The 26,436-nt window shown below is 41.2% G+C and overlaps 1 protein-coding gene across 1 annotated transcript in view; it reads right to left on the bottom strand.

Annotated features, from left to right (window-relative positions):
• The window catches only part of UBR1 (ubiquitin protein ligase E3 component n-recognin 1), a 68,716-nt gene that overhangs the window by 41,001 nt on the left and 1,279 nt on the right, over positions 1-26,436 (bottom strand). The window contains exons 2-9 of the mRNA XM_075282807.1: positions 14,150-14,406; positions 11,227-11,305; positions 11,020-11,121; positions 6,578-6,708; positions 6,007-6,148; positions 5,218-5,280; positions 4,234-4,357; positions 2,352-2,462 (exon numbers count right to left, since the gene is read on the bottom strand). Of these exons, the coding sequence (XP_075138908.1) occupies positions 2,352-2,462; positions 4,234-4,357; positions 5,218-5,280; positions 6,007-6,148; positions 6,578-6,708; positions 11,020-11,121; positions 11,227-11,305; positions 14,150-14,406 (1,009 nt within the window). The remainder of the gene's footprint in view (positions 1-2,351; positions 2,463-4,233; positions 4,358-5,217; positions 5,281-6,006; positions 6,149-6,577; positions 6,709-11,019; positions 11,122-11,226; positions 11,306-14,149; positions 14,407-26,436) is intronic.

Genomic DNA, 26,436 nt, shown 5'->3' with positions numbered 1-26,436 from the left:
CATATAAAATGTTTTATTATGTAAAATAAAGAAAAATAGAAAAGAAAATTACATATTTGGTATCGCCGCGTCCGTAATAACCTGAACAATAAAATTAAAACATTATTTAACCAGAACGGTGTAAAAAAAAAAAAACGTAGAAAACTGCACAAAATAATGATTATTCACCACCTTTCCCTTACAAAATGTTCAATAAAAAGTAATCAAATGGTCAGATGAAAACCAAAATGGTACCAATAAAAAGAAGAGGTGTTCCCGCAAAAAATAAGCCCTCAACCAGCTCTGTCTAGCGAAAAATAAAAATGTTATGCCTTTCAGAAGATGGCGATGCAAAAATAATGATTTTTTTCCCCTAAATTGAATTTTATTCTGCACAAATAGCAAAGCATTAAAAAATAATATAAATGAGATATCGCCGTAACCGTACCGACCCGCAGAATAAAGGTAACATGTTGCTTATGCTGTACGCTGCACGGGGAAAAAAAATAAATGCTAAAAAGCAATGCCAGAATTGATGTTTCCTTTTACATCCCACCCAGAAAGAGTTAATAAAATGTAGTCAATAAGTTACAGGCCCCAAAATGGTGGCATTGAAAAGTACATCTAATGCCGCAAACACCAAGCCCTCATATGGCCACATTGCCAGAAAATAAAAAATAAAAATCTAGCTTGTACAATGTGAAGACAAAAACCCCAAAAGTCGCCAAATCATTAGGACATAAGTGGCTGCGACTAAAAGGAAATGTGTAAGCGGTGCGAACGTTTTCAGGGGACACCCCATATTTAGAGCTTATGAGAGAGAAGACACCAGCGCTGATCCCCCAGAATGCCACTCTTCCCCGTCCGTGTCATAGGAGCTAGTGGGAAAATAAAATAGGATTTGGTGCGCCCAATTTACTCCGCACAGCTTACACATTCACTTCGGGGTTACTAATGCTCACTACATCACTTGATAAATTCTTTGAGGGGTGCGGTTTTCAAAATGGGGTCACTTTCTAGAGGTTTCCACTGTTTTGACACCTCAAGGGCTTTGTAAATGCGACATGGCTGCTGAAACTGATCGCAGCCAGATCTGCCCTCTAAAAGCTCTTTGGCGCGCCTTCCCTTCTGCGTCTCACTGTGCGTCCATATATTAGTTTACACCCACAAGTGGGGTACTATGGTAGTCGGGAGAACTTGCCTAACAAATTGTGGGATGCATTTTCTCCTTTAACCCCTTGTGAATGTGCAAATTCTAGGGCTAAACGAAAATATTAGTAAAATAAATTCAAATTTGAAAATTTCACCTCCATTTTGTATTAATTCCTGTTAAGCACTTATAGGGTTAAACTACTAGGTATATGTTGTTTTGGCTTATTTAAGGGGTGCAGTTTTGAAAATGGGTGATTTATGGGGGGCTTTAATACAAGGGTCTTTCAAAACGCCTTCATAACTGGATTAGGCCCTTTAAAAAATGGGTTTTGGAAATTTCTTGAAAATTTTGAATATTGTTGTTTCACTTGTAAATCTTATAATGTCCGTAAAAATTAAAAGGGCTCCTAAAGTTTGATGCCGACATAAAGCAGAGATCTGGGACATGAGATTTATGATATAATTTTGGCGGTCTGACTATCTGTATGTAATGCACATCATTTCAAACTTTATAAAATGCATATTTTTCAAAATTTCCACCAAATTTCCAATTTTTTCATAATTAAACACAAAACATATCAACCAAAATTTACCACTAACATGAAGTACAATGTGTTACGAAAAAACAATCTTAAAATCACTTTGGTAAGTTAAAGCGTTCCAAAGTTATTGCCACATAAAGTGACACGTCAGTTTTGAAAAATTGAGCTTGGTCAGGAAGTCAAAAAGTGCCATTGGCGGGAAGGGGTTAATTAAAAAAAAATAAATAAATAATAAAAAAAAAAAAAAAACCAGCAGAAAAGCTGCATTTCCTGGTTGCAGATTTTTTTTTTAAACAACGTCAAGAGATAAAAGGTGTGGGGAATATAAAGGAAGCAGTTACACTCCTCACTTCTAAAAGCATCCCTGAAACTACTAAAAGCATCCCTGAAGGGTGTGCTTCAGCCTTAAGGCGTGCTTCCAAGTGAAGGTGCAGGGGTTTTTTGTTTTTTTTAAGCCTTTCTTTTTCACTCCAACTTTTGCTTTCAAAAATTGCATTAAAAAACCTAAAAGGATGAAAACCAGCCCTACATCATATAACTACTGCCAGGTCATAACCACCTACAAAATAAGCACGCTCATCTTATGCTTCTCCATCCATGCTGATGATCTGATTAGTGATAGAACGCTTTATTCCTAACCAGATTAAAGCAATGAATATGAGTACAAACAAAACACACCTTTATGAAGTTTAGCATCACTAAGGATAAACAAGCTAACATGGCACAACTCCTTTGAAGTGGCTCTTTGTGGCTCCAAACACACTTGACAGAAGATCTGACGAAAGTCGCCTAAAAATCAGAAGACAGTTTACTGGCAGACAAATAAACAAATAAAGTTTATACAATAAGTGCAAAACGGGGGTTATGCAGGACTCGAAAACATGGCTGCTTTCTTCCGCTAGGAGAAAGTGACATCATGTCCTTTGGCCACATAGCATTGTCAGATCTTGATCCAATTAAAATAAATAAGAAGAAAGCAGCCATGTCGTTGAGTCCTGCACAAGCTCTTTAACCGCAGTTTCAAACTAAGGCGCTCTTTACACTCAAAAATATAATCTTCTGTAAGTTTCCATCCTGTTTCCATCTGGCAACTCTAAATGTAATTCCTGTTATAGTTCTAAACAGTTTCCTCCCTGCTTCTCAGCTCAAAAAGTAGTCCCAAAAATATATTATCAAAAGGTTTCCAGTCAGTCTCCTTCCTCCCTGGCAGTCATAGGTAGAGATGAGTGAACAGTATTCGAAACAGACGTTTAGAATAGCACGCTCCCATAGAAATGAATGGAAGCGGCCGGCACACAGACTTTGCCGGCAGCCGGCCGCTTAACCCCCGCGTGCTGGCTACGTCCATTCATTTCTATGGAAGCGTGCTCTTCGAAACGGCTGTTTCAAATAGTGTTCGCTCATCTCTAGTCATAGGTATAGTCTACAGTAAGTTCACGTCATTTAACCTCATCCTCTTTAAGCTTTGACCATAGTTCTGAATAAATTATCAACCAATCAGTCTCCTTTTCTGCTGACAACCATAAACTAAGTACCCATTAATTCCAATCAGTTTTCTTCCCCCTCTGGCAACTTTAAATTCAGTCCAAGGTAAGTTGCAAGTCTGTCTCCTTCCCCTCTGGCAGGTAGAAATATACACCCCCATTAAATTAGACCAATCCTTAAGTTAATCCACTAAACCAGTCTTCTCAGCTTTGCTGTCCATTGCTGTGCTGCTGTACTGACTAGTCCTTCAGTGACTAGTTGATTAGAAGCAATTTCCATAGGTTCCTGTGCACGGAGCAGAGAACCCTACACTGAAAACAGGAATGAGCATCTGACAGTGTAAAGAGTGACAGAGCATGCTTGTCCACCGCATTTCAGCTCATTAGCTGGTCATGCACATAGATATACACTTTGAACACCAGATGACGTGCATGTTAATGGAAAATACAGCTCATTCTTCATGAGCTGTAGAATAAGTACAATTTATTTTTTTTTTTAAAATCAAACAACATTTATTGAGGCTGTCACAGATTAACCACAGTAAAAAAAAAAAAAAAAAATAGCAAGTATAGAAAAAGTTCACAAAATAATCAGCCCAATAACAATGCGACATACAATTATATAGCCTCCACCTCCCACATATCTCCCCACCCTGATCCCTGTGCACAACTCGCCCCCTTTCTGTTCCCAGCATATACTCTTTTGGTACCATAACATGTTGGTAAAGTTAACCCATTGATTAGGATGTATTTTTCTCCAGATCTCCATGACTTACCTCTCAGTCTGAAGCCCCACCAAAAGCAATCACCCCCAAACTAAACAACCTACTCCATAGTAGATCTCTAGACACCAGTCCCAGGTGCAATAAATACAATTTTATTAATGTGGCAACCCCTTTAGGCGATTACTCAATATCTATACCTACAACTGAAGCATGATCAAAATTTAGACATTAACGTACTATGGACAGCATTTATTTGTAACATTTTCATGTCACTATCACAAGTCTCCCTTTGAAACCAAAGAACGCCAAAAGCAATCACAAAAAGAAATAACATGGATAGTAGGAACTTACTAGAATAGGCCAAAAGCTTGTTCAACCAGATTCCAAGACTGCAAGCAGATGCCTGATGTGCCATTACCAGAAAATTAAGAACTTCAACACGTACAGGACGCAGAGACACATTTTCAGAATATGTCTGAATTAAAAATAAATAATAATAATAACAACAACAGTAATAATAATATAAATAAATAGTCACTTTTATAAATGAAGGAACATGATAAGCAGCAAGTAAATCCGACTACGGAACCTAGGTAGGTGCGAGTTGGATCTGTAAGGTTATGTGCACATGTGGCTGACCCTCGACTTCTCATGTGGGTAGAAGTTTGATATACTGCAGATCTACACATCAGCAAGCTCCATAAAACATATCTTAATCCTAGGGACTAAACAGCAGATTAAGCAAGAAAACACATTTCTTAAAACGTGCCCATTGTGACATTTGACTTTTCAGAATAAACTGTTATGTGTGTGTACCAAGTTTGTGTTCATTACATGATTTCTAGTCTGCAAATCTAAGCAGTGAGTTATGAAGAGGCTGTTTGACGTCCCAGTGCCAGAATAGAAATCTACACTAGTTCCTACCCATCTAAGAGCGGGTTCACCCCTGCGCCTGTGCGCTCTTTAGGCAATCCAGCTGGGTTTCCGTCTTCTGCCCCGAGAAATTGGACAGGGGATGGAAACCGGCAGTCAGTTTTCAAACCCATTCAAGTGAATGGGTTTGAAAAGTGAGCGTCTGTGAGCGTTTTGTACCTGACCGCGGCTAAACCGTTTTTTGTTTTTTTTTATCCGGACACAAAGTCGGACATGCAGGACTACCCTGCGTAGTCTGATCCTGCAGTTAGTCCTTTCTATTTGTCCACTCTATTTTGATAACATGCATTTGATACGTTGGCAATAAGTAAGTGAAAGATGTAAGGGAGGCTTTGTAAATGAATCTAAAAAATATGCAACATTGATTTTTAGTTGTATAATAAATAATAAAATAGTGATTACCTTTAGCTTTTCTGCAATTTCTTGACATTCTTCTAAAGTGCCTTCTTTAACAGTCGTGCGGCCCTGTTTCATGGGTTCAAGAGGTTAAAAGGTATTAAGCCTCTATGACAGGATTACCAGGTATTATGGCTAAGAAGAACCAAGCAGCTGTATGTTTGGCATGGATAAGAAACAAACTGGAAATGTGCACATACTGGATACAGCATTACAGGGGTTATCCAAGATCAAAAATGATGACCTTCCCTTAGGATACGCCATTAATCTGAGATCTGTTGGGGTCTAATGCCTGAGACCTTAACTGATCAGCTATTTTTTTTCACATTTTATGAAGCCAATTTTAGCTGGAGTTGAAAAAAAGTTATCAACTCCAGCTTCAAAGTAAAGTGATTATTTTTATTTATATTTTACAATATTTAATATTGTCTAATTAATAATATGCAATGTCTGTTTCATATTTACTTCCGTAGGAATTCAAATCAATATATTGAGGATTTTTCCTACTCCTGTATGACTCTGGTGCCTGCCATTTATGAAGGAGTTTTCAGGCAGTACAGGGGACGCCCCCCAGTGCTGTCTGAAAACTCATTTACGTATGGAAGGAAGAAGAAATTTCTCAGGAACAGCGGCACAGATGAGAATAATAAATAAGAGAATAGCCTTTCTTAAGGCTACTCATATGCGTGTTTAGTTAAAGGGAATTCTAATGCTAGAATCCCTTTAAGGCAGAGGCTGTATAAGTTTAAGATTATTACTAATGTAGAATGTAAGAGAACAAAGAAAAGAACTGACCTCTCGCTCGGCTGCATTGGTTATGGCCTGGGCCTCCTTCATGTCACAGCCCAGGGATCTTTGCAGACTGTAGATAAAGTGATCATTGGAGTGGTGTTCATCGCTGTATAGTACACAGTAGTATTTGTCTGATTTTTCTGAGCTGCAGAGGAGCAAGGTAATTGGTCAGGACCATTCAGTTAATTATACGCAGTCACATAAAGAGCATTTCAACCTATCCCAATACTGCTCTATTCACTTCTGTGGGAATGATGGAAGTAGCCATGTCCTGCACTCCCTCAGTCACCTAGAAGTGAATGCAGCAGTGGTCTCTCTCCCACTACAACGCCATCCACACAGGAGACTCTGGGACTCCCATTAGCTGTATATCACTAGTGTCAGACACTTACACCCTTATCTCTTTATGTTGTTTGCTTTATATTAACCCCACCCCCCAAATCCAATTTTTGTCACTACCAAAATACCGTAATACAATACTGCAGAATCACTAGAAAAGCAAAAGGTATACCGCACTGGAAATATCATACTATAAACTAAAATCTAAATTCAACATTGTATAATTGTGTATTACCCTTTGTTCAGATAGATTGGCAAACTCTTCTGCTCCTCCCAGATAAGCATGTCCACAATGTACTGTATAACCACGGGAAACACCTTCCTGGTCTGGGATAAGAGCTCTTCGGTTAATCGAAATCCAGTATCCTGAAAGGTAACAGCGACCTGTGTTACATAAAGTATACTGTGCAGTTCACAATTCAATTTCAATAACCTAAATTAACAACAGGATACCGGATTAGCACATTTTCTGGATTACTGGATTGAGCCAGTATATTGATTTATATTGACTGAAGTAGGATTCAAAACCTCCTCGCCCCTCTTTTTTAGTGATGTGGTGCCAGACTCTCAATATTTTGGACAGTTGGGCGATTTCAGACTAGTTTGGAGTCATGGTAAGTAATATATTAGAGAACTTCATCAAAATGAATTGAACAACAAAGTTCTGTCACTGTACTGTCACTCACTACAGTATCTACATAGATTTTAAGCCTTTGCGAGCAGGACCCTCTACCCCACTGCACCAGTCGGTCACTATGTTAGCATTGTACTTGTTTTGTGTGTTGTACGTAAATTCACAAATCTCCAGCACCACAGAATTCATGGTGCTATAAAAATATATAATAATGATATTATTGGGTTTTTAGACCATTAAGATATTCTCCAGTACATTCCAGTCAATTAAGAATAATTATCAATATAGGAGTTTCTATGTACTGGAATAATCTTTATCATCAACAAACACAACTAGAAATTAATGCTCATAATTAACTAGGCTTTTTTTTAACAAGAAAAATAACTGGAGAGTGTCGGGTCAGTATTCCTTAACAATTACATTTACCATATTAAAGTGGCTGTCGCAATAGGGGCTTATGACTTAACAGAGGGCAATGCCATGTTTAGGACCCTAAACTGTTAGCTAAGGGAAGTAGTGACTACTCTTGCACTGGAGGACTCAACATGTCACAGCATTATTCTAATTGGTTAGAACAAAACCCCTGTAATGCTTCATTTACCCAATTGGGCTGTAGTAGGGAAATAGAAAACTTTTTTGGACAAATCGGTCACACACTACAACCGATTGCTCATGGTATCGGCATCAGAACACCTTGTGATTGGGGGACCTTTCTAACAAAAAGTTTTGTCTATAGCAGAGAAGGACTTTATGGGGAGTGATCCTATCATCTCATACGGTGATGAAATATAGCTAGAACATGCTTTACGACTGGTAGGTACCACTTTGCCGATTCAGCTTCTTCAGTTCTTCTCTGCAGAGTTTTGCCCCAGTCACCTGCTGCATAGGGAAAGGGACTGTGAAAGGCATTTAATTTCCAGAATCAGTGGAGATTCCAGATATAGGACACCCACCATCATTATGTATGACCACAAATTATGAGATGGAAATCCCCTTTAATGTTAAGCTGAGAATGGCCTTCTCCTTTTAGGCCTCATTCACGCTGCAGAATTTGCCTCTCACTGTTTTTAAGAAGGAGGCAGAGATCGCAGCAGGACGCTGAAAGGAAAATAAGCAACCTGCTTGATCTTGGAGAGGATTCCACAAATGGTTCACCTGAGTAGTTCGCAGCTCAAGACTACCCACTGTCCATTCATCTGGGCCTAAACCGGCAGTGAAATGCTGTTCCTCTGCATCAGCATGCTACCGCAAGGAGTCGGGGACCAAAGAGGAATCTGAGCTGAGCGAGATGACACTGATGCGGAGTCAGTTAGATCCACCGCTAATCGAAACATCCTTTATAGCGTCCCAGGTTACCATGTGAATCTTTAAAGCGGCTGTATGTGTCTGATGTGGTAACAGTAAGGCTGCAGATCATGTATTCCCTATAGGTATCTTTAGCAGATGTAGCAGAGTATGATGTGATGCTGTCAGTATATTTACATATGCCCTGTACTGAGGATTGTATCCCACATGGGATAGTCAATGTAGGCTAAAGAATTCCCATAATAACATCCATCTACTGTATATGGGCTGATACATGCACTTATGACGCGTATGATAAAAATCAGGAGTTGTCTGGTAATAGACTACTAGCATACATCCGAAGTACAGGTCTATAATATACAACCTTGATATGTTCATAGGTCGTAAATATGTATAGGTGAATACAGTCAGTCAGAACATAGAAAAAGTAACGTCCCCTGTGTACGTATGCATCTATGCATCTGTCTATCTTCTATTTATAGCCTATAGATTTATATCTGTTGTATCCACCGAATATTTATTGAATTGCAAACTCCTGTTGGCATGGAGTAAAAAGAAAATAGTGATAAATAACCCCTGAATGTGCTGGATAGTTAAATAGGGATATACATTCATTCTTCACTTTCTGATTGCATATATAATCTCATATCAAATCATATATATGATTATAATATACTTCACGGCTGTTGGCAAATCCCCAATGTGTAACTAAATTATATAACATTATTTCCTGAATTCCAAGAATGAATGAATGTTGGTTCTAACTCATCTGCTAATAAAATAGAGTCCATGAGAGTGAGAGTGTCTAAGGTGACATTAGGCATCAATGGGTAGATATTGTCTCATATCAACGACTTCTATATAGATAGATATAACCATATGTATATTAGTTATCTCAGAGAACCATTAGACAGTGATGTAATGATCATGGTCGCAGAGAGTGTGAACGGGACCAGAGGGGTACAGGGCCTGCGGCCAGTTGGAGATGCGGCGTAATGACGTCACTGCGCCCCATGTGACCGCTGAGAAACAATCACAGGCCTCAGCAGGAACGTTGGAAGATGGCCGAAGATGTTGAAGACAGCCAGAGTGAGGATGCCCAGGAAAGGTGAAGCAAGGTGAGTATTAGTGTTTGTTATTTTTATTCACCCTCCCTGGGTCTCCAATTATTATACTCCGGAGAGACCCCAGAGTATAATAGCACCAGGGCGGAGGGGGGCTGTTGGGAGCATATAATACTGTGGAAAGATGGGTGGACGCTGCTGTGCATATAATACTAAGTGGGGGTCACCAGTGGGCATATAATACAGTAGGGGGCCCACCGTTGAGCATATAATACTGTGTGGAGGCCACTCGGGAGCGTTTAATACTGTGTGGGGGCCCTTCACTATTCACATCACACGCCACCTGTTTTATAGCAGCCGTACACTATCATTACAGGCTGTAATAACATTGTTTGGCAATCATAAAACTGATGCTGTGCAATGTGAATAGGGAAGGAGTAACGGAGCTCCCAAAGTATCACAGTAACTTCAAAGAATTGATCAGCAGGAGCTCCCGGTGTTGGGTCCCCACTGATCTTTATGTTTCTCCACTGCTAGGACCCTGCAGATCAGCTGTTTCTCAAAGTACACAGTTCCCAGTAGTGTTTTTATATGCTGGGCTCCTGCGATGCTCACTGATCATATTCTCGATAACTGCAGTTGTGGGGATTACAGCTGTATCCCTTTTAAGTACGGTATATGAGATACTGCCGCAGTACCTGTATACATTACTGTCGAAAAATTTGCTGTAGTGAGGGGGTAGGGGACACCAGACAAAAGTCTGCACCCGGGCCCACAAGACTTTTGTTACGCTACTGAGTGTAGATAAAACATGTACATGAGATAGACTCATTGAAGCATGATGGACTCATTATTTGCATGGTGAAAATTCATCTCGCTTCACTTTGTACGATCCTATGGTCCAAATTGCCACCTCTTGGCAATGGTTTGATCATCTCAGTACCTTGTAATCTGCTATAATGTGACAGTGTTTGTCCCAAAGGTGTCTAGCCTTTGGAGTGTCTTCTTTGCGTAATGTGTAATATGCTCCCTGATTGTCTGATGGTTTTTTTTCAATATATTGAAGGACACAGCAGTAAGTTGCAGATGGATTAATCTTGTAGATTTGCAGTTGATAAACATCTTATTGTAGTATGTTCTTCTTGTTGAGGAGCTGTTAAAGGTTTTTCCAGCTTCTATATGTTGGCATTCTATACAAATATATACAACCCTCTGCTATATAATCGGTAGCTGGTCATATATACTGATCAGAGACAAAGTATTGTGGTTCTTTCTAATACAATGGTGTCCCGTGCACACTTACTCTGCTCTCTACAGCAAGTACTGCCCACAAATATTAGTCTAGAGGAAGCGGGAAATTACGCATTCTTATCCTCCTCCTCCTCTAGACAGGTCACACTAGCTAATTTTCTGAAGGTAGATTACCCCATTAACCCCCAGCACAAGAACACAAGGGGAATATATAGCTCATTTTTTAATAAACTATCATTTAATAAACTATGTTTTTTTTAAAAAACATCTGAACAGCAGGCTGACACATGAGCCAATGTCTATGTTTATAACAACATATCCTGAATATTTTCATTTGGACAAGAAACAAAGTGTTTAAGCAACAGTAAAAAAGTCTTAGGATACGTATATACGCAAATAGGATTATTGATGCATCTATATCACCTGATTTGAGGCTCCTGGCTCATGGATTTTGCAGTATGGACCAGACTTCCAGGCTTCTGTGTCCCCACAATCACAGAAACCCCCTCCCATTGAGGAGTGCATCTGTAAATATATATATTACCATTATTTAATGATTGATATGTTTTGCTTATTTACAGATTTACATATCTGTCTCTATGATATACAATACAGTAACATAGGATATACCTTGTATCGGTGATTTTTGTGAACGCTATTCTGAAAGCAGTCCATGCAAAGAACACAGGTTGGATCAATGGCACAGTCCCTAAAGAAGAAGCAATATATAATGATATGTGCAATGTGTATAAACTATTAAAATACATTGGTAACAAGCAAAGAGCAAAAATAAAACTAGGCATCTTTAAAACATTTTATGAAGTTTTTTTTCAGTATTTGTAAAGAAATTTTGGCACTGAACTAATTTTTAACATATACTAATATATAAGCTGTCTGCTAAATCTTGCAACATGTGCCATATGTAAACCACTAGAGCAGGGGTAGAGAACCTTTGGCTCTCCAGCTGCTGTGAAACTACAACTCCCAACATGCTCCATTCACTTCCATGGGAATTCCAAGAACAACAGAGCAAGTATGCATGCTGGGAGTTGTAGTTTTACAACAGCTGGAGAGCCGAAGGTTCCCTACCCCTGCACTAGAGCAACTTAATAAGGCAGTAGATAATTTTTATCTATCACTAGTGCAATATTACGCAAATACAACCATAGAATTTGGGGCTAGCACTGACTTCCTAACAGACATGCATACTTGTCTCAAGCGAGCATGCATGCAATGAGGAGAGCCGAGTAAGATGCTGGCCAGATGCTAACAGCTGTGAGAAGTAAAAACAAGGCCATGTTTTATCCCTTATTTCCCCATCTACTATTAGGGAAGAGACTTGACATCCCATACACATAAGATAGTCAGCTGTCCATCAAAATGAACAGGTTTAGCTAATCAAATAGCCCTGGACCAATGGCCACCAAATCTGTATGCCTATGGAGAAGATGGACTTAGAGACCATTGCACGATTTCTCAACAATAAACCATGGAATAGTGCATGCTGCAATTTTTGAATGGTCGTGTGAATTGCAGCAAGTAAGGCTCATATGCAGTTTGTTGTACACAGCAGAGACAAAAATCAACTATGTGAATAAGGACTTTACTATAACTTTACTACTGTATATTTTTGTTAGCAGACAATTAAACGTATCACAATGTACAGTATAGTCTATATTTTTATATGAACAAAAGTACTGGTAAATGTGTTTGCTATTGTTAATAAAACACAACCTGGGCATAAATATATATAATTCCTTCCAAATAGAGGCTGTTCAAACCTCCGCCGCCTGAGTAGAGGTCTATGGAACCATTTAGCATATGCCAAAGTCACAATAAGTCACAGTCACTTTTACAATAAGTTAGGCAACTTATTTCAGACTTTCTTAAAAGGGGTTTTCTGAGCAAAAAAAATCATTTTTTTTTCTTAAAAAAAGGTCTGTTAGTGTTATTAATGGGTTATAAAAGTGAAACCATTTAGCAGTGTTTTGAGTGATTTCTAGGTATCTGTGGTATGTTCTGCATTTGTTTACCTGCATATCTTCCTACTATGTAACTTTCCGTGTACCTGTCACGCTACCTCCCTTCTCACCGTGTTACACCCCCCCCCCTTGCCTCCCTAGCTAAACTACACTAAGCTATCCTGACCACTACTAGCACCCCCCCCCTCCCGATCCCTAGCTATGCTAAGCTAGCTATCCTGCCCACAGACAGCCCCTCCGGTCCCATAGCATCATACTTACCTAGCTTCCAATGTGGTAGACGGCTCCTCTTCACTGTGCACAGCCTGGAGCACTGTGCATAGACCGGAATGAACTGTGAGGCATGCACAGTAGAGATAAATTGACATCTCTACTTTTGCATGTCTTGAACTCTCCTCCAGACTGCGCAGCCGCTTCAAGAGGAAAGGAGGTCCCATTTCGGACACAGGAAGACACGCAAGTATCGATGTAGATGGAGTGGGGGGGATCAAAGAGCACTAATGACGTTCTGTTTCAGAAGCGGTGAAATGGAACATCACCGGATTATCAGAAAGTGTCCCTGGGGCATTCACATGACGGCCCCAAGGATATAGGCAATTATACATTTTTTTTAATGTATGTAAATTGGAAGTTAGGTGGGGGAACAGAGTTTAGTTTATAGGTAGAATTTGCTTTTATCCCGGACAACCCCTTTAAGGACTTAAATTATAGTACTGGACAAGAAATTGAGAGAGGAATGATATTGAAGGTTCTCCAATAATAAAAGATTCTTCAGGGGAATCCATAGTGTAAATAGGATTAGGAATCAATGCCATGGAAGCAAATCCAATATTTATGCCTTTGGAGAGAAAGGACACAGCTTTGATTATTTCTAATCTCTGTGCTATGGTTGAAGAGAATCTGGCCTAAGGCTCAAAGATAACGTGGACTGGTTCAATATTTTTCGTCCATTTGACAGATCTTTTTATCCATGAAAAATGTCCATTAAAAGTTTTAAAACTAATTCTTTCAACCATTAAAAAACTTGGGAACTCATTCTAATGAATGGTGGAACGTATACAGATCTATTCGGAAGAAGAAGGCAAGTGGTAAAGTTGTGGATGGCAGGAATCTGCCACTGAGGTTGCTGGTTTCATTAAAATAAGTGCTGAAGCATGGGCCCGAGACTTTAGAGCTGCTGCAGGTCACTCCCATACTACATCTAGGGTTTGCCTTATTATATGACCTAATTTAAGATGGTGGACATAGCAAGGGTATGGTGTGTCTCTGAGAGTAAGAGACTGGAAGAAGAACCTTGCTCTGGATGTTCCCCTGCCAGAGTCTGCTATTCTGTCCCAACCAAGCTGGTGAGACCAAATGTTTTATTTTGGACATTTTCGCCTGAAGTAAGGACTTTTTGTTTGTTTATTGCCAACCTACTGAAAAAAATCTGTTTGTCCGCTGTTTGCTTTGCATGAAATAAATGGAAGCCTGGAACTGTGTTTCTGTCTACCAAATACCCACTATACTACTGAGCTAAACCCCTACTGCAAATAAAGGCCATAAAAACAAAGTCATCAAGTGAAACTTACCTGCATGAGTAGGTGGTCTCTCCACCCCGAAATACCTTGCCACAGAGAGGAGGTGCTTCACTCTCACGCAACTTCTCCATAAAGGTATTGGGGTCCTCTCCAAACAGGTACCATTCTAGGGGTGTTAGGATGCCAGCTTGAAATAAGTGTTCTTGATTCTCCACTTGAGGCTGGAAGCCATTTCTGTACAAACTGGGGGCAGACCTTGCCAAAAGCTGATGAAAGGCTGGGGCAAAATCCACTGCATTGTCCAACAACTGTTGAAAAAAAGAAAACTTCATATGATAACACATCCATTTACAACACACATCCTACTATGTTACTCAATCACGCAAAAACAGCTGAACGGATTTCACTGAAATTTGGCACATAGATATATAGGAACCCCAATTAAAATATAGGTTACTTTGATCATGATCGTTACGCTACATGATCGTTAAGCATCAATTTACACACACACTACGTTTGAGGATCTTTGATGATGTTATCACAGGCCCTTCAGCAGTCCCATAGGATCACGTTATGTGGTGGGCGGAGCTACACACAAACGTGGGGGCGTAGCTAAACAGGAGGGAGCCGGACAGTCTGAAAGCTGAAGAAAATGGACTCTCATAGAAGATCAGGACACTACAGAACATACAGGCTGTGTCTGGACAAGAGGAGTATATGGGCTGTAGAGTTTCAGTAAGAAGGACGAGGAATCTGTTGTTCTGCCTTGGATGGGGGAGAACTGTTGAACATTTCAGCAACATCCGTTCAGCCATGTCTAACACAGAAGCTGCTCAGATACTCTCACACAAATTTGCAGATGTAGCAGAGCTGAGGCGCGCTAGCATTTTCTGTGTGTAACACAGGGGAATGTGGTCTTCGGACTGTGCTGGGGGGAGGGAAGGGCGAACTGTCTCAAATTTCACCAGCAGCCATTCAGCCGTGTCTAACACAGACACTGCTAGGACACACAGAGAAGACAATCCCTGTGATCGAAATAGCGTGATGTAGCAGAGCTGAGGCAGCGCAGTATCACAGCTTGCTCTGCTCTCTATATGGATGTGCATACAGCTGGGGCTGCTGCGCATATGCACAGAGGTAGCAGAGCCGACACATGGACACAGATGGATCACCGCCAACCACATTTGACTAATTATTACCGGCTCATCACCAACAACAACCCGCAGAAGAAGTCGAGGGCAGAAGCTAGTATACTAATAATAGTGACTTTTTATGTGTTTCCTATTGGTATTCCGCTGATTCCATCAGCCCCGTAGACATCAAATGGAGAAGCAGAGTACCATTGCTCTATTTAAGCTCCTCCTCGTGAGGGCTTGGATCTCTGTTCTAGGTATGGGTGGGGGGCCAGAAGGAGGTTCTGATTCATCTGCGATTAGGTGATAAATGTCCTTGGCAAAGCAACACTTTTAAAACAGTTGTCTTATCTTCTCAACTCCTTTGGATAATAGACACCCCTAAGAGGAACGCTTACTTACAACCACCCTCTATTTCCCAAAGTGAAGAGACAAGCAAGGAGATATGTACAACACAAGCTTCCCTGAAGTGTGTTTGACAGGTTCCCCCAATAATTTTAGGCAATAACATAGGTTTCATCATATGATGTGATAGTCTTCAGCTATTTATCTTATTTCTATCCCAGGATAAGGATAGGGACTACAGGCTGAAGGAAGAAAGCGCCTTCACTTCCAAATAATGTCTTGTGACTAAATCCATTCTGTACAAATTCTAGGGAAGAGATGGCCGGGGCGTGAGAATGCTAGTATTGGAGAAATGCCAAGTGACACACACAGTTCACCCTCTGACTGTATTTCTCAAACCAAAAGAACTCATACATAGTTTTCTAATGTAACCAAAAAAACAACGTGTAACCCTTCCTTATTAATAAGAAAAGTCGCATTTCTCATAGCTCTGCCATTCTATGATGGATGGCCGTAACAACTTCCTGTTGTGTGTTATACGGGAGAAGCTAAAAGAGTTATCTAGAATTATAAGAGAACTGGCCGTCAATATTAGATTGGCTTTAAGAGTTAGGCCGATGCCACACAATGCATAGCCATAGCCAGTCCCCAAGCCACTTGGGCTTTCACTTCTCTGTAAGCGAGAAGGCACATTTGGGCAGAGAAGCTAGAACTGTCTAACTTTTAGACACTGCAAAATTAGACTAGACAGTCTTAAATTGTGCCATGTCTAATGCCATGATGGCCGATGTTCACGACTATTTCTTATAGTTATAAAGCACCCGAAATGAAATAATAGATTAGAAAACATAACATTTAGCCTTAAAATGGTTTACACAGGTAAATGTTGTTCAGCAGTCAGAATCAACTTCAGCAATATACAGTACATGACAAGCATATAATGCTTCTTTACACGAGACCAATGGTTCCATGACACACATAGCAAGTGCACAGATCTCATGGAGGGTTACACTCAGCACTCACAATGACTAGGTCCCAGGCTCATAATGGACACAGTAACACCAGCCTTCAGAAACAAGTTCAGCTCCAGAATTGCACAGGACAGAAAGATGGAAGGGTACTAACAGATGAAAGACCTAAAGTCATGAAAAAGCCCTCTACCCTTTGGAAGCAGTTTCAGCAATGACACTGGTAAGCACAGACATAAGACAGTACATGGAGAGGTACCAACAGCACAGCCAATAGGCAAAACCAAGTATTGTGAGACAATGGGTTGCCGTCTGTCCAGAAGTGCACAGTGACAGTGACAATGTAGCATCAACCAGTGTCCTAAGCATTTTCAGCAAAACACACAAAATAAAATGCACAATAAGGGCATCAGCTTACAGTCACGGCTTTCCTCTGCAGATTAGGCGCGGATGAATCGGACTAATTGGCAGAGACCCCCAAGCCGTGGAGTCTGTGGTTGAATCAGTGGCGGAATCCATGACAAGAGCAAGCAGGACGCTGATTTATTTTTCTGCATCCTTCAGCTAACTTTGCCTTTCATTGAAAACAAGTGAATGTACTGCACCTGTAAACGTGCCAGGAGGCAAACAGAGCACAAGTACACACGACACACTTGAACAAGCAAATTTTGGGCAAGGACCTCAACTAGTCACTCACCTAAGCCCATTTTGTGGATGGTGATAGTGCCTACCACTTTACATATCCATAGGCTGTTGGGGTAAGAGCTGCGGCCTCTTCAGTATTTACCTTGGTCTGTACTTAGCAGTGGCGGTGCGAGGTATTGCAGTTTTATGTTGTTTACTTGACTGGAATAAAGCTGCAGTACCCCGCACCGCAGCTACTCTGTACAGCTGGAAGAAATGGGCACTCACACCGCTAATAATAGGGGATTATTTTTCATTATTTTTTCCTTAACTCCAAAAAACTGAATTTCCTAATCGTATTACATATTATTCCACATGTTTTATAAAGATTTCATTGCTTTTCCCTTAAACTAAATGATTATGAATTAATATGCCGTTTAATATTATGTAGTGACAGAAAAGACAGGATGCTGCAATAAACAGAGTTTCCTGACACGACTTTCATCATCAAAGCAAAAGGCACTGGACGTCTGACTGTAGGAAGTCACGGCACTTAAGAGTCTAACAATTCATGTGGAAGCCACTTGGGATGTGTTACCATCTAGGTGGTAGAATCCAAAGACATACAATGAAGTTACTGCATACCTCCCAACAGTCCCGATTTTGGCGGGACAGTCACGCTTTTGTAGTCCTGTCCCACTGTCCCGGATAGCTTAGAGCTTGTCACGCTCTGCCCCTGAGTGTTTTCACTTTTCCCCGATCCCCCTCTGCTGCGTCTCCTCCCCCCACTGCTCACTCCCTGCTGACGCTAGGTTCACACCTGCGTTCAGGGTCTCCGTTCTGTGCTTTCCGTCTTCTGCATGTAAGACGACTGAAACCACAGACCGGGTCCGGCGGTGAGCGTTTTATGCTCTCCGCCGCGAAACAGTTTTTTTTAAATCCGGACACAGAGTACTGCATGTCTGACTCTGTGTCTGGATTATAAAACCCGGTTTCGCGGTGGAGAGCATAAAACGCTCACCGCCGGACATCTTTCTCACCCATTCAAATGAATGGGTGAGAAAGACTCCTGCAGGTTTCAGTCTCCTGCTCTGTTTTATGCAGGAAACGAAAACCTGAAGTACGGAGACCGGGCGCAGATGTGAACGAGCCCTCAGCCGGAAGAGGAGAGTGAGTTTGTGACCTATGAGCCCTCCCCCTCCTCCTCTACAATCCAGTCCAGCGTACAGAAGAGCAGGGCTGAACTACCTGCAGCGTCTCCCTGTGTAAATAGTAACATGTGTCTGTTGTGGGGTGAATGCAGGGCCGGCGTTACGGGGGTGGGGGGGGCAAACTGGGCACTTGTAGGGACCCCCAGCGATGGAATACTTTACCTATTAATTGGTCGCAGAGAAAAAAACTAGACAAACTGCGACCAAACGAGTAATTCTCCTCCAGCTGACATTCCATCGAGCCAACATACCTTCAGTCAGTGTCATCATCTTACTCTTGTTTTTTTTTTTTAAAAAAAAAAAAACAACTTTTGCACATTTTTTTCCGCACTGCGCACTAGCACCGCCGCACTTTTTTATTTTTCTCACTCTCTGCACTTTTTTTAAGTTGTTATTCACATGGTACTGTTATTTTGCATATACTTGCATACCAAGAACAGGGTTATTTACCTGTATAAGTCTGGATTACACTTGTTTGATATTTGGTAAACTTTTGCACTTATGTCGACTTTTTTATACTGAATTTTCACAATGCGGATACTCATTGGTATCAGTTTGGATAGCATCCTCATTGTACCCTTTAAAAATTGTTTTTTTAAAAAAAAAAAAAAAAAAAATCCTTGCACTTCATTGTAGTTGTATGATGGCTTTTCATGACACTAATATTTTGCATTCTATTTATACTCACCTGTATATATTAATACTTGATATTTTACATTGTATATCATGTTTGTTATTGCGGTTAAGGTATTATTCACATTGTGCATTTTTGTTGTGGTTTTTAGAAACTCATGTTTTATATATTGAATAGAGTGATCTGTTACGTGCCTAGTGGCAAAAATTTTTTTTAGCCGTGTTGTGGCCACCCCTTTACATTCTTATCCTGATTAAACTCTGGGATTTTTCCACATTTCCGCTTTGATCTCAACACCCTTTATATGTTAGGCAGTATGGCTTGGTTGCGCTCCCCTCCTTAACTCTCAGAGTCCCCTGCGCACAGCCTAATATTAATCGGTTATTTATGTATGCGCAGAGGGCAGTTTCGTATCAGTTACGTGTGTGGATCTCGCGGAACTTTTTTTCATTCTCGCATATGCGCAGCAAGTTTCCCGGCGGCCATTTTACAAACTTGAGAATCTTATCATTTCTTCCCTTGTTCGGTCACATGTTTTTCACGTCTGGTAGGTCATTTGTTAATCATCCTTCCCCTTTATATAGCTTCAGTTTTGAGTCAGTCTTTGTCCCCCTGGCGAAGCCGTTGGGCGAAACGAACGTCGGGGCACGGTATGGGTGGTAGGTGCTTTACACTATAACTATGGTCTTAGGGTTGGTTCTTTACCTTCTATGTATGCAATTTTCACACGTCTCTCTGTTGCGCATTCTTACCTATGGGATATTTCTATCTGCTTTGGAACTGCCACACTTGCAACAACATGTGAACCCTTATTATTTGACTGTGATATACATTCTTTTTTCACCCTAGACCTATATACTATTTATTACCACACACCACCCGCCTTTTTGTGAAGCATTTACCCCCTGTTGTTTATGTGTAATTTATGTTTTCATATTTATTATCACTTAATAAAAATTGTCATTTTATTTATTGTGTTGCTTCTGTCCCTTCTTGGATATAGTCATACTTAATCTACTTGCCCCCAGTTTAATGTCCCACTTCATCTGCCATTAATTTATTGTCGTCCTCCAACTACCCCCACTGCTAATATTCCCCTCCAGCTGCCCAGTTTCATGTCCCCTCTAGTTTCGGCCAGTTTAAACAGGGGCACCAGGAGAGGGACCTAATACTGTGGGGCAGTAGGAAGGGAACATTATAATGTGGGGACCTATAATGTACGGGTGACTGTAGGAGGATTATACTGTGTAGGGGCACATAAAAAAAATGACTGAAAATCAACATAAAAAGTCAACATAGAAGTAGGCGGAGTTAAATTTGCCAAGGCGCGCTGCGCGTGCCACACATTTTGTCCCTCTTTCTGTTCTTCAAAAGTTGGGAGGTATGGTTACTGCCAAAATACAGATGTCACCGCACTAAGGCTACATTCACATGACGGTGTCCTGCACTCGTAGCATAAAAGAATAACAAACATCGCTCCAACTGGTATACAAGAGCTTGTATATCCTACTAATCCTACTAATATTATAAATGTGAGTTTGGATGAGAAAGTTTGTGGGTTTGGATATTTGTTCCTCAATCACACAAAATCGGCTGTACAGATTTGCATGAAATTTTCCACATACATAGATAGGAACCCCGATTAAAACATAGGCTACTTTTTATCCCGGTAAATGACGTCACTACACGACCGCAGTGAAGGAATTTAGGTTCACACAACACTAAAGGACCTGTGATGACATCACCACAGGTCCTTCAGCCTTTCTACGATAGGATCATGCTAGGCAGTGGACGGAGCTACACACTATTTTGTGGGCGGAGCTATATAGGATGAAGCTGGACAGTGTCAAAGCTGAAAGAAAATGGAGTCTCATGGAAGTTCAGGAGACTACAGAACATGCAGTCTGTGTGTGGCCAAGAGGAGTATATAGGGTTCCAGTGAGTACGACGGGGAATGTGTTGTTCTGCCTCTGATGGGGGATAACTTTGGCACATTTCAGCAACATCCATTCAGCCCTTTGTAACACAGAAGCTGCTCACACACTGACATAAGAACACCCCTATAATCCAAATGGCCAGATGTAGCAAAGCTTAAGCAGTGCTGTAGCACAGCCGAGTATGCTCTCCATATGCAGATATGTACATACAACTGAGTATACTGCGCATATGCTGCCTTGTAGCAGAGCCGAGACGTGGGAGCAGGCTGATCATCCACAACAGCAATTAGCTAAATATAAGCAGCTCAGCGCCAACACCAACCTGCAGACGAAGTCGCGGGAAGATGCTAGTTTTATTATAATTGTAGAATCATTAGAACCCATGTAAAGAATAAAGCCGCATCGTAAACATTATACCATCATAGGAAATGAGCAATGTTTCGCGCTATGGGAGCCCTTCATCAGACTTTACTTGCAATGTCCAGAGGACTATGGATGAAGAAAACAAAGGCTTCAAAATAGAGCCATAGTAAGGTCCGGGGTATGGTGGAATCCTGTCATCTCCAAGAGAGCTACCTGCCTGCTTCCTAAAATGACCCGCACTTTGCCTTGAAAAAAAGTACTTTTTCCACAGCCAGTGTACAGCCGAGGGTACTCCGTTTTCAGGGATCCTTCAAATACTTAAAGGGGCTCTATCAGCAAAATCATGCTGATAGAGCCCCACATATGCGTGAATAGCCTTTAAAAAGGCTATTCAGGCACTGTAAATGTTATATTAAACTACCCCCCCCCCCCCCCCCCCCCCGTTTTAAAATAATAAGCTAAAAAAGAATGTGCTCTACTTACGGAACGTGCACGCTGGGCGGGCATTCAGGGTGTGTCTTCATCTTCTTCCCCGCCTCTTCTTCCTCTGACGTCCTCCGGTCCTGTCCTCCTCCGGCGCTTGCTCGCGGACACTGATAAAAAAAAAAGCCGGGGCGCATGCGCAGTAGCCGTAGTAGAAGCCGCATGCTACTGCGCATGCGCCCAAGCTATTTTTTTTAATCAGTGTCCGCGAGCAAGCGCCGGAGGAGGACGGGACCCGAAGACATCGGAGGAAGAAGAGGCGTGGATGAAGAAGAAGACACACCCTGAATGCCCGCCCAGGGTGCACGTTCGGTAAGTAGAGCACATTCTTTTTTAGGTTATTATTTTAAAACGGGAGGGTAGTTTAATATGACTTTACCGGTGCCTGAATAGCCTTTTTAAAGGCTATTCACGCATATGTGGGGCTCTAGCAGCATGATTTTGCTGATAGAGCCCCTATAAATCTATTGAGGTATCTGTGAAATTGGGCTGAAAAATAGTAGGTTCTATTCACGGACGGTTAAAACTAAAATTGTGTGAAAAGATTCATTAAAGTCTATAGGGCTATGTGCTGACTGTTAGTACAGCTGTCTGAATGAGCCCCTAAAGTTTCTGCAGGAATGACTTTTTCACATTATATATTATTCCCGTGGTTGCGTGGGTTTCCTACCACATGTCAAAAATATACTGATAGGTAAATTGAGTGTTGAGGATGAGCGCCTCAACGGCAGCTACTATCTCCTCTACTCCATAATGCTCCTCTTGTTCCTTGGTGTGAAAAGCACAAATGTTTGTCGTTGTCACGTTAGCTTAGTTCAGAAGTTTTGGCAGGGAAATGCGTCTGCTACACGGACTGCGCGTCTGGGCCCTTACACAGGTAGTCAATCAATTAATTTAGAAACAGTGTAATAGTTAATTTCCCCTGTGGTGGTGCTGCAGGAAATGTGAACAGTTATTTCCAGGATTCCCCAAAGACTAAGGTAGGGTTCACACAGTAGTTTTACAATAGCTGGAGTGCTGAAGGTTGCCTACCCCTGTAATCCTATCCTACTAATATTATAGTTTGTGTGTTTGGATATTTGTGAGTTTGGATGTTTGTTCCTCAATCACGGCCAAACCGCAGAGTATGGTCCGGCTACAAGCAGGAAAACATGGCAGCGGCTCGCTGCTCCGGCGTGACACTGACATGCAGGCTGGCTGTGCAGGATGAGCTGCTCGGGTGTGCACAGCCTGCGCTCCGGATACAACGGTGCATACCCACAGCTGCAGAGTGAAGCAGACACGCGGCCTCACTCTGTGGCTGTGGCAGGGCAAGTACATGCAATATAGCTTCACTTCAGATCTCCATAACAGCCGAACCCTGGTTTGTCACTAATATCCGAAATGAGATACACATCATCACATGATGCTTATGGACACACACATACAATATACAAAATACACCAATTCAAAAATGGACAATTGTTATGGGGCCACTACACAAACAAAATATGAAATATTGAATGATCCTCTTTTCCCCCCCCCAAGTACGACGCTTGTATAGACTAAGCCTCTATGTAGCACCGCTGTCTTCAGAATTGGTTAAATGGAAATTAAAAGCAAGATTCTTAGTAAAATTTTGGAATTAAAAAATAAAGCAGAAATAAAACTTCTAAAAGGTCTGCACCATCCATATAATATTGTACAGTAGTATCTCATCACAGAAAGATCCAATACACATTACTGGTGAGAGTTGGATGCTGGTATTGATGCCAAGCACAGCAATAAATCACATTGCACTATTTAAAGGGGCTGCTTTATAAAGACAACCTCTTTTTAAATAGATGCCGGGTTCAGTTCCTTTAAAGGAGCCACTGGTAAAGAAACAATTCTCATCATAATACAGGCGCCGTTTACTGTAGCTTATATTCTGTAAATGGTGAGGAGAGGGGCTGTTGCAATTACTTGCATGTTACATACCCTTTGTTATCCCTATGTGGAATACTAATAATTCAGGCACAGCTAGTGCCAGCAAATGTATGGATTAACACTGGTGAACAGAACACAACCCACCCCTGTATGTGGGCTGAAAAATCTGAATTGTTCCTAACCTAAGCAGTTTGCTTTGGACTATGTTAAAGGCCATTTAAAGAGAATCTGACAGGCCCTTATGGACCAAGGGTTTAGTATCCCAAATGTCCTGTTATAAAGCCATCCATGTCTGCAATATAAATAAAAAAGCTTTACACGGACCTTGCCGCTGTACTCCTCGCACCGGCGCAGTTCTTCACTGAAGCCAGAGGAGTACATGACACTCATTGGTCTCATCTCTAGGTAATTATAAAGGTTGTTGTTTCTTTTTTAATTGCAGGCATGGACGGAATTAAAACAGGGTGATTTGGGACACTAAATCCCAGGTCTATAAGGAACTGGAGGTGGTTAAGGGTCCCAAAGCAATCTGGCAGGTTCCCTTTAAATGAGGATTGACTCAGTAGGTGCTCATTTCGGCAGAAAAGTATCTGTGTAAAAGGACCCTAAGCTGGCCATGCACATTAAAATAATGTAAGCCAAACCAACAAACTTAAGCAAGACCAGTCAACCATCTAAAGTGTATAGGGCCCCATTGTCTCTCCCTGAGGAAATAAGAATAGGGCTGTTGGATGCAACATGCCTGATCCTTTTATTCTTAGGAGAAATAAGCCGCTGACCTCCATAAAGGTGAATGTAAAACATCATGCACAATGCAAACCCCAATCTCTAAGCAATATCTCCCTAGTAATAAAATTATCCTTCCCCATGTAGCATCAATCTAATCATCCGACGCCCCTTACCCTGTACACAGACATCTGGTTCCCTGGTCTCTGTCACAGAACTAATGTTTTCATGCAGACGCCTGAAGTGCTGCTTTGTGCCAGGTACTAATTGGTAATGTACCTGCAGCATAAACCAGGCCAGGGCTTCACATCAATGACAGAGGCGGAAACTTTGTACATTACAGGTTAACCCTTTCAGAGCTCCAGCAAACTGGAACAAATGGGAATTTACCATTAACTAGAGAAACAGTATGTTAAGCTAAGACCCACATTAAACTTTCAGGTATTCACTGATGCTGTTAAAGGAAAAAAGAGAATTTAAAGCGTACCTCCAGTTATAAACAACATGGCCGGTGTGCTGTTGGACAAACTTGTCAAAAGGGCAATTTCAGACAACAAAAATCTAATGCATATAGCCATCTTAAGGGCCTATTACAGGAATTAAGTTCCCTTTAATGAGGCTTTACGAAATCTGTAAAAATATTTCATAAACAAACCCATATACAGAAGTTTCTGCAGAAAATCTACTGTGTGTCCCTACATTGTTCTGCATTCTTACCATGCACTAAGCAAACATCACATGGGAATTTATTAGGGCACTGTCTAGAAACGCGGAGGGCCTCTGCAGCAATCTCTAGTTGAGGCTGTTTATCCCTTTAAGTGCTCCACGGCCAGCAGCTCCCTCTAAAGTGAAATATTTACAATGTAAACAAATGAAGTAGCTAAATGTATCATCCTATTGTCTGCAGTAGCCAGGGGAAGGAAATACTGATGGCAACAATACAAGCAGTGTGCCAGGGTAGCTTCATAGAACTGATGGACGGATAGTAATAACCATGGGTGGATTTCTAAATATCTATGCTGTTATGCTGCCATCTGACCAGGCAACAATACAGAAATATCTATCTGTTATGTCTATCACATAGAATTGCATTATAAGATGCTCAAACTCTCCACACAACTTTTAACCTAAAAATCAAACTTAGAAGCGGTGAGGGGTTGAGCTGTGCAAACCCATCATAGTTCATGGCTGGACCTCCAGGCTGGTTACATGGTAAGAACCTGTGTAAAGGACTCTCGAGATTATAGAAGGGCTATATAAGCTTTTGCGGACTTTACTTGGATAGTGAAAGTTGAAAACAGTAATAGAGGAGTTAGCATTAATGACCTCAATATAAATGCTATACCGCCAGAATCTGTGTCACCAGCACATACATGTCCAATCACCACTGTCACTAAGAACATACAAACCTATCTTCACTATCACAGAATACATGTTTTCTACTACATGAACTTTTTTCTTGTATCACAAGCACATGTTGTCTATCACATCAACCTTGTCTTCTACCTGTCAATGACTAACATTTGTAATGCACCCTTCTCAAGGAGATTGAAAGAGCAGGGAGCATTGTGGGGTAGGGGAGTTAGTGGCTGCAGTACAGGCGCTCATCCCCAAACCCCCCACATGGGTTAGTAGTTTGTACGCTGCGCCAATTTATCTATCAGTATCACTTTAGCATGTGGGAGGAAACCAGAGTACCCGGAGGAAAGCCACGCAAACACAGGGAGAACATACAAACTCCAAGCAGATGTTGTCCTTGGTCAGAGTCAAACCCAGCTCTGCAAGGCAACAGTGCCAACCCCAATCTTTTCTTCCTTGTGGCAAATTCCATACATGTCTCTCGCCTCTGTCCTCTTGCAGCACATACATGTATTCAATTTCTTCTTCCCTGTGGCAAATTCCATACATGTCTCTAGCCACTATCTTCTTGCAGCATATACATGTCTCCAATTTCTTCTTTCCTGTTGCAAATAACATACGTCTCCCACAACACATACATGTCTCCC

Source organism: Leptodactylus fuscus, chromosome 7 (genome assembly GCF_031893055.1).
Source record: "Leptodactylus fuscus isolate aLepFus1 chromosome 7, aLepFus1.hap2, whole genome shotgun sequence".
In the NCBI taxonomy this organism is placed as follows: domain Eukaryota; kingdom Metazoa; phylum Chordata; class Amphibia; order Anura; family Leptodactylidae; genus Leptodactylus; species Leptodactylus fuscus.
This window is presented reverse-complemented; position numbering and strand designations above follow the sequence as displayed.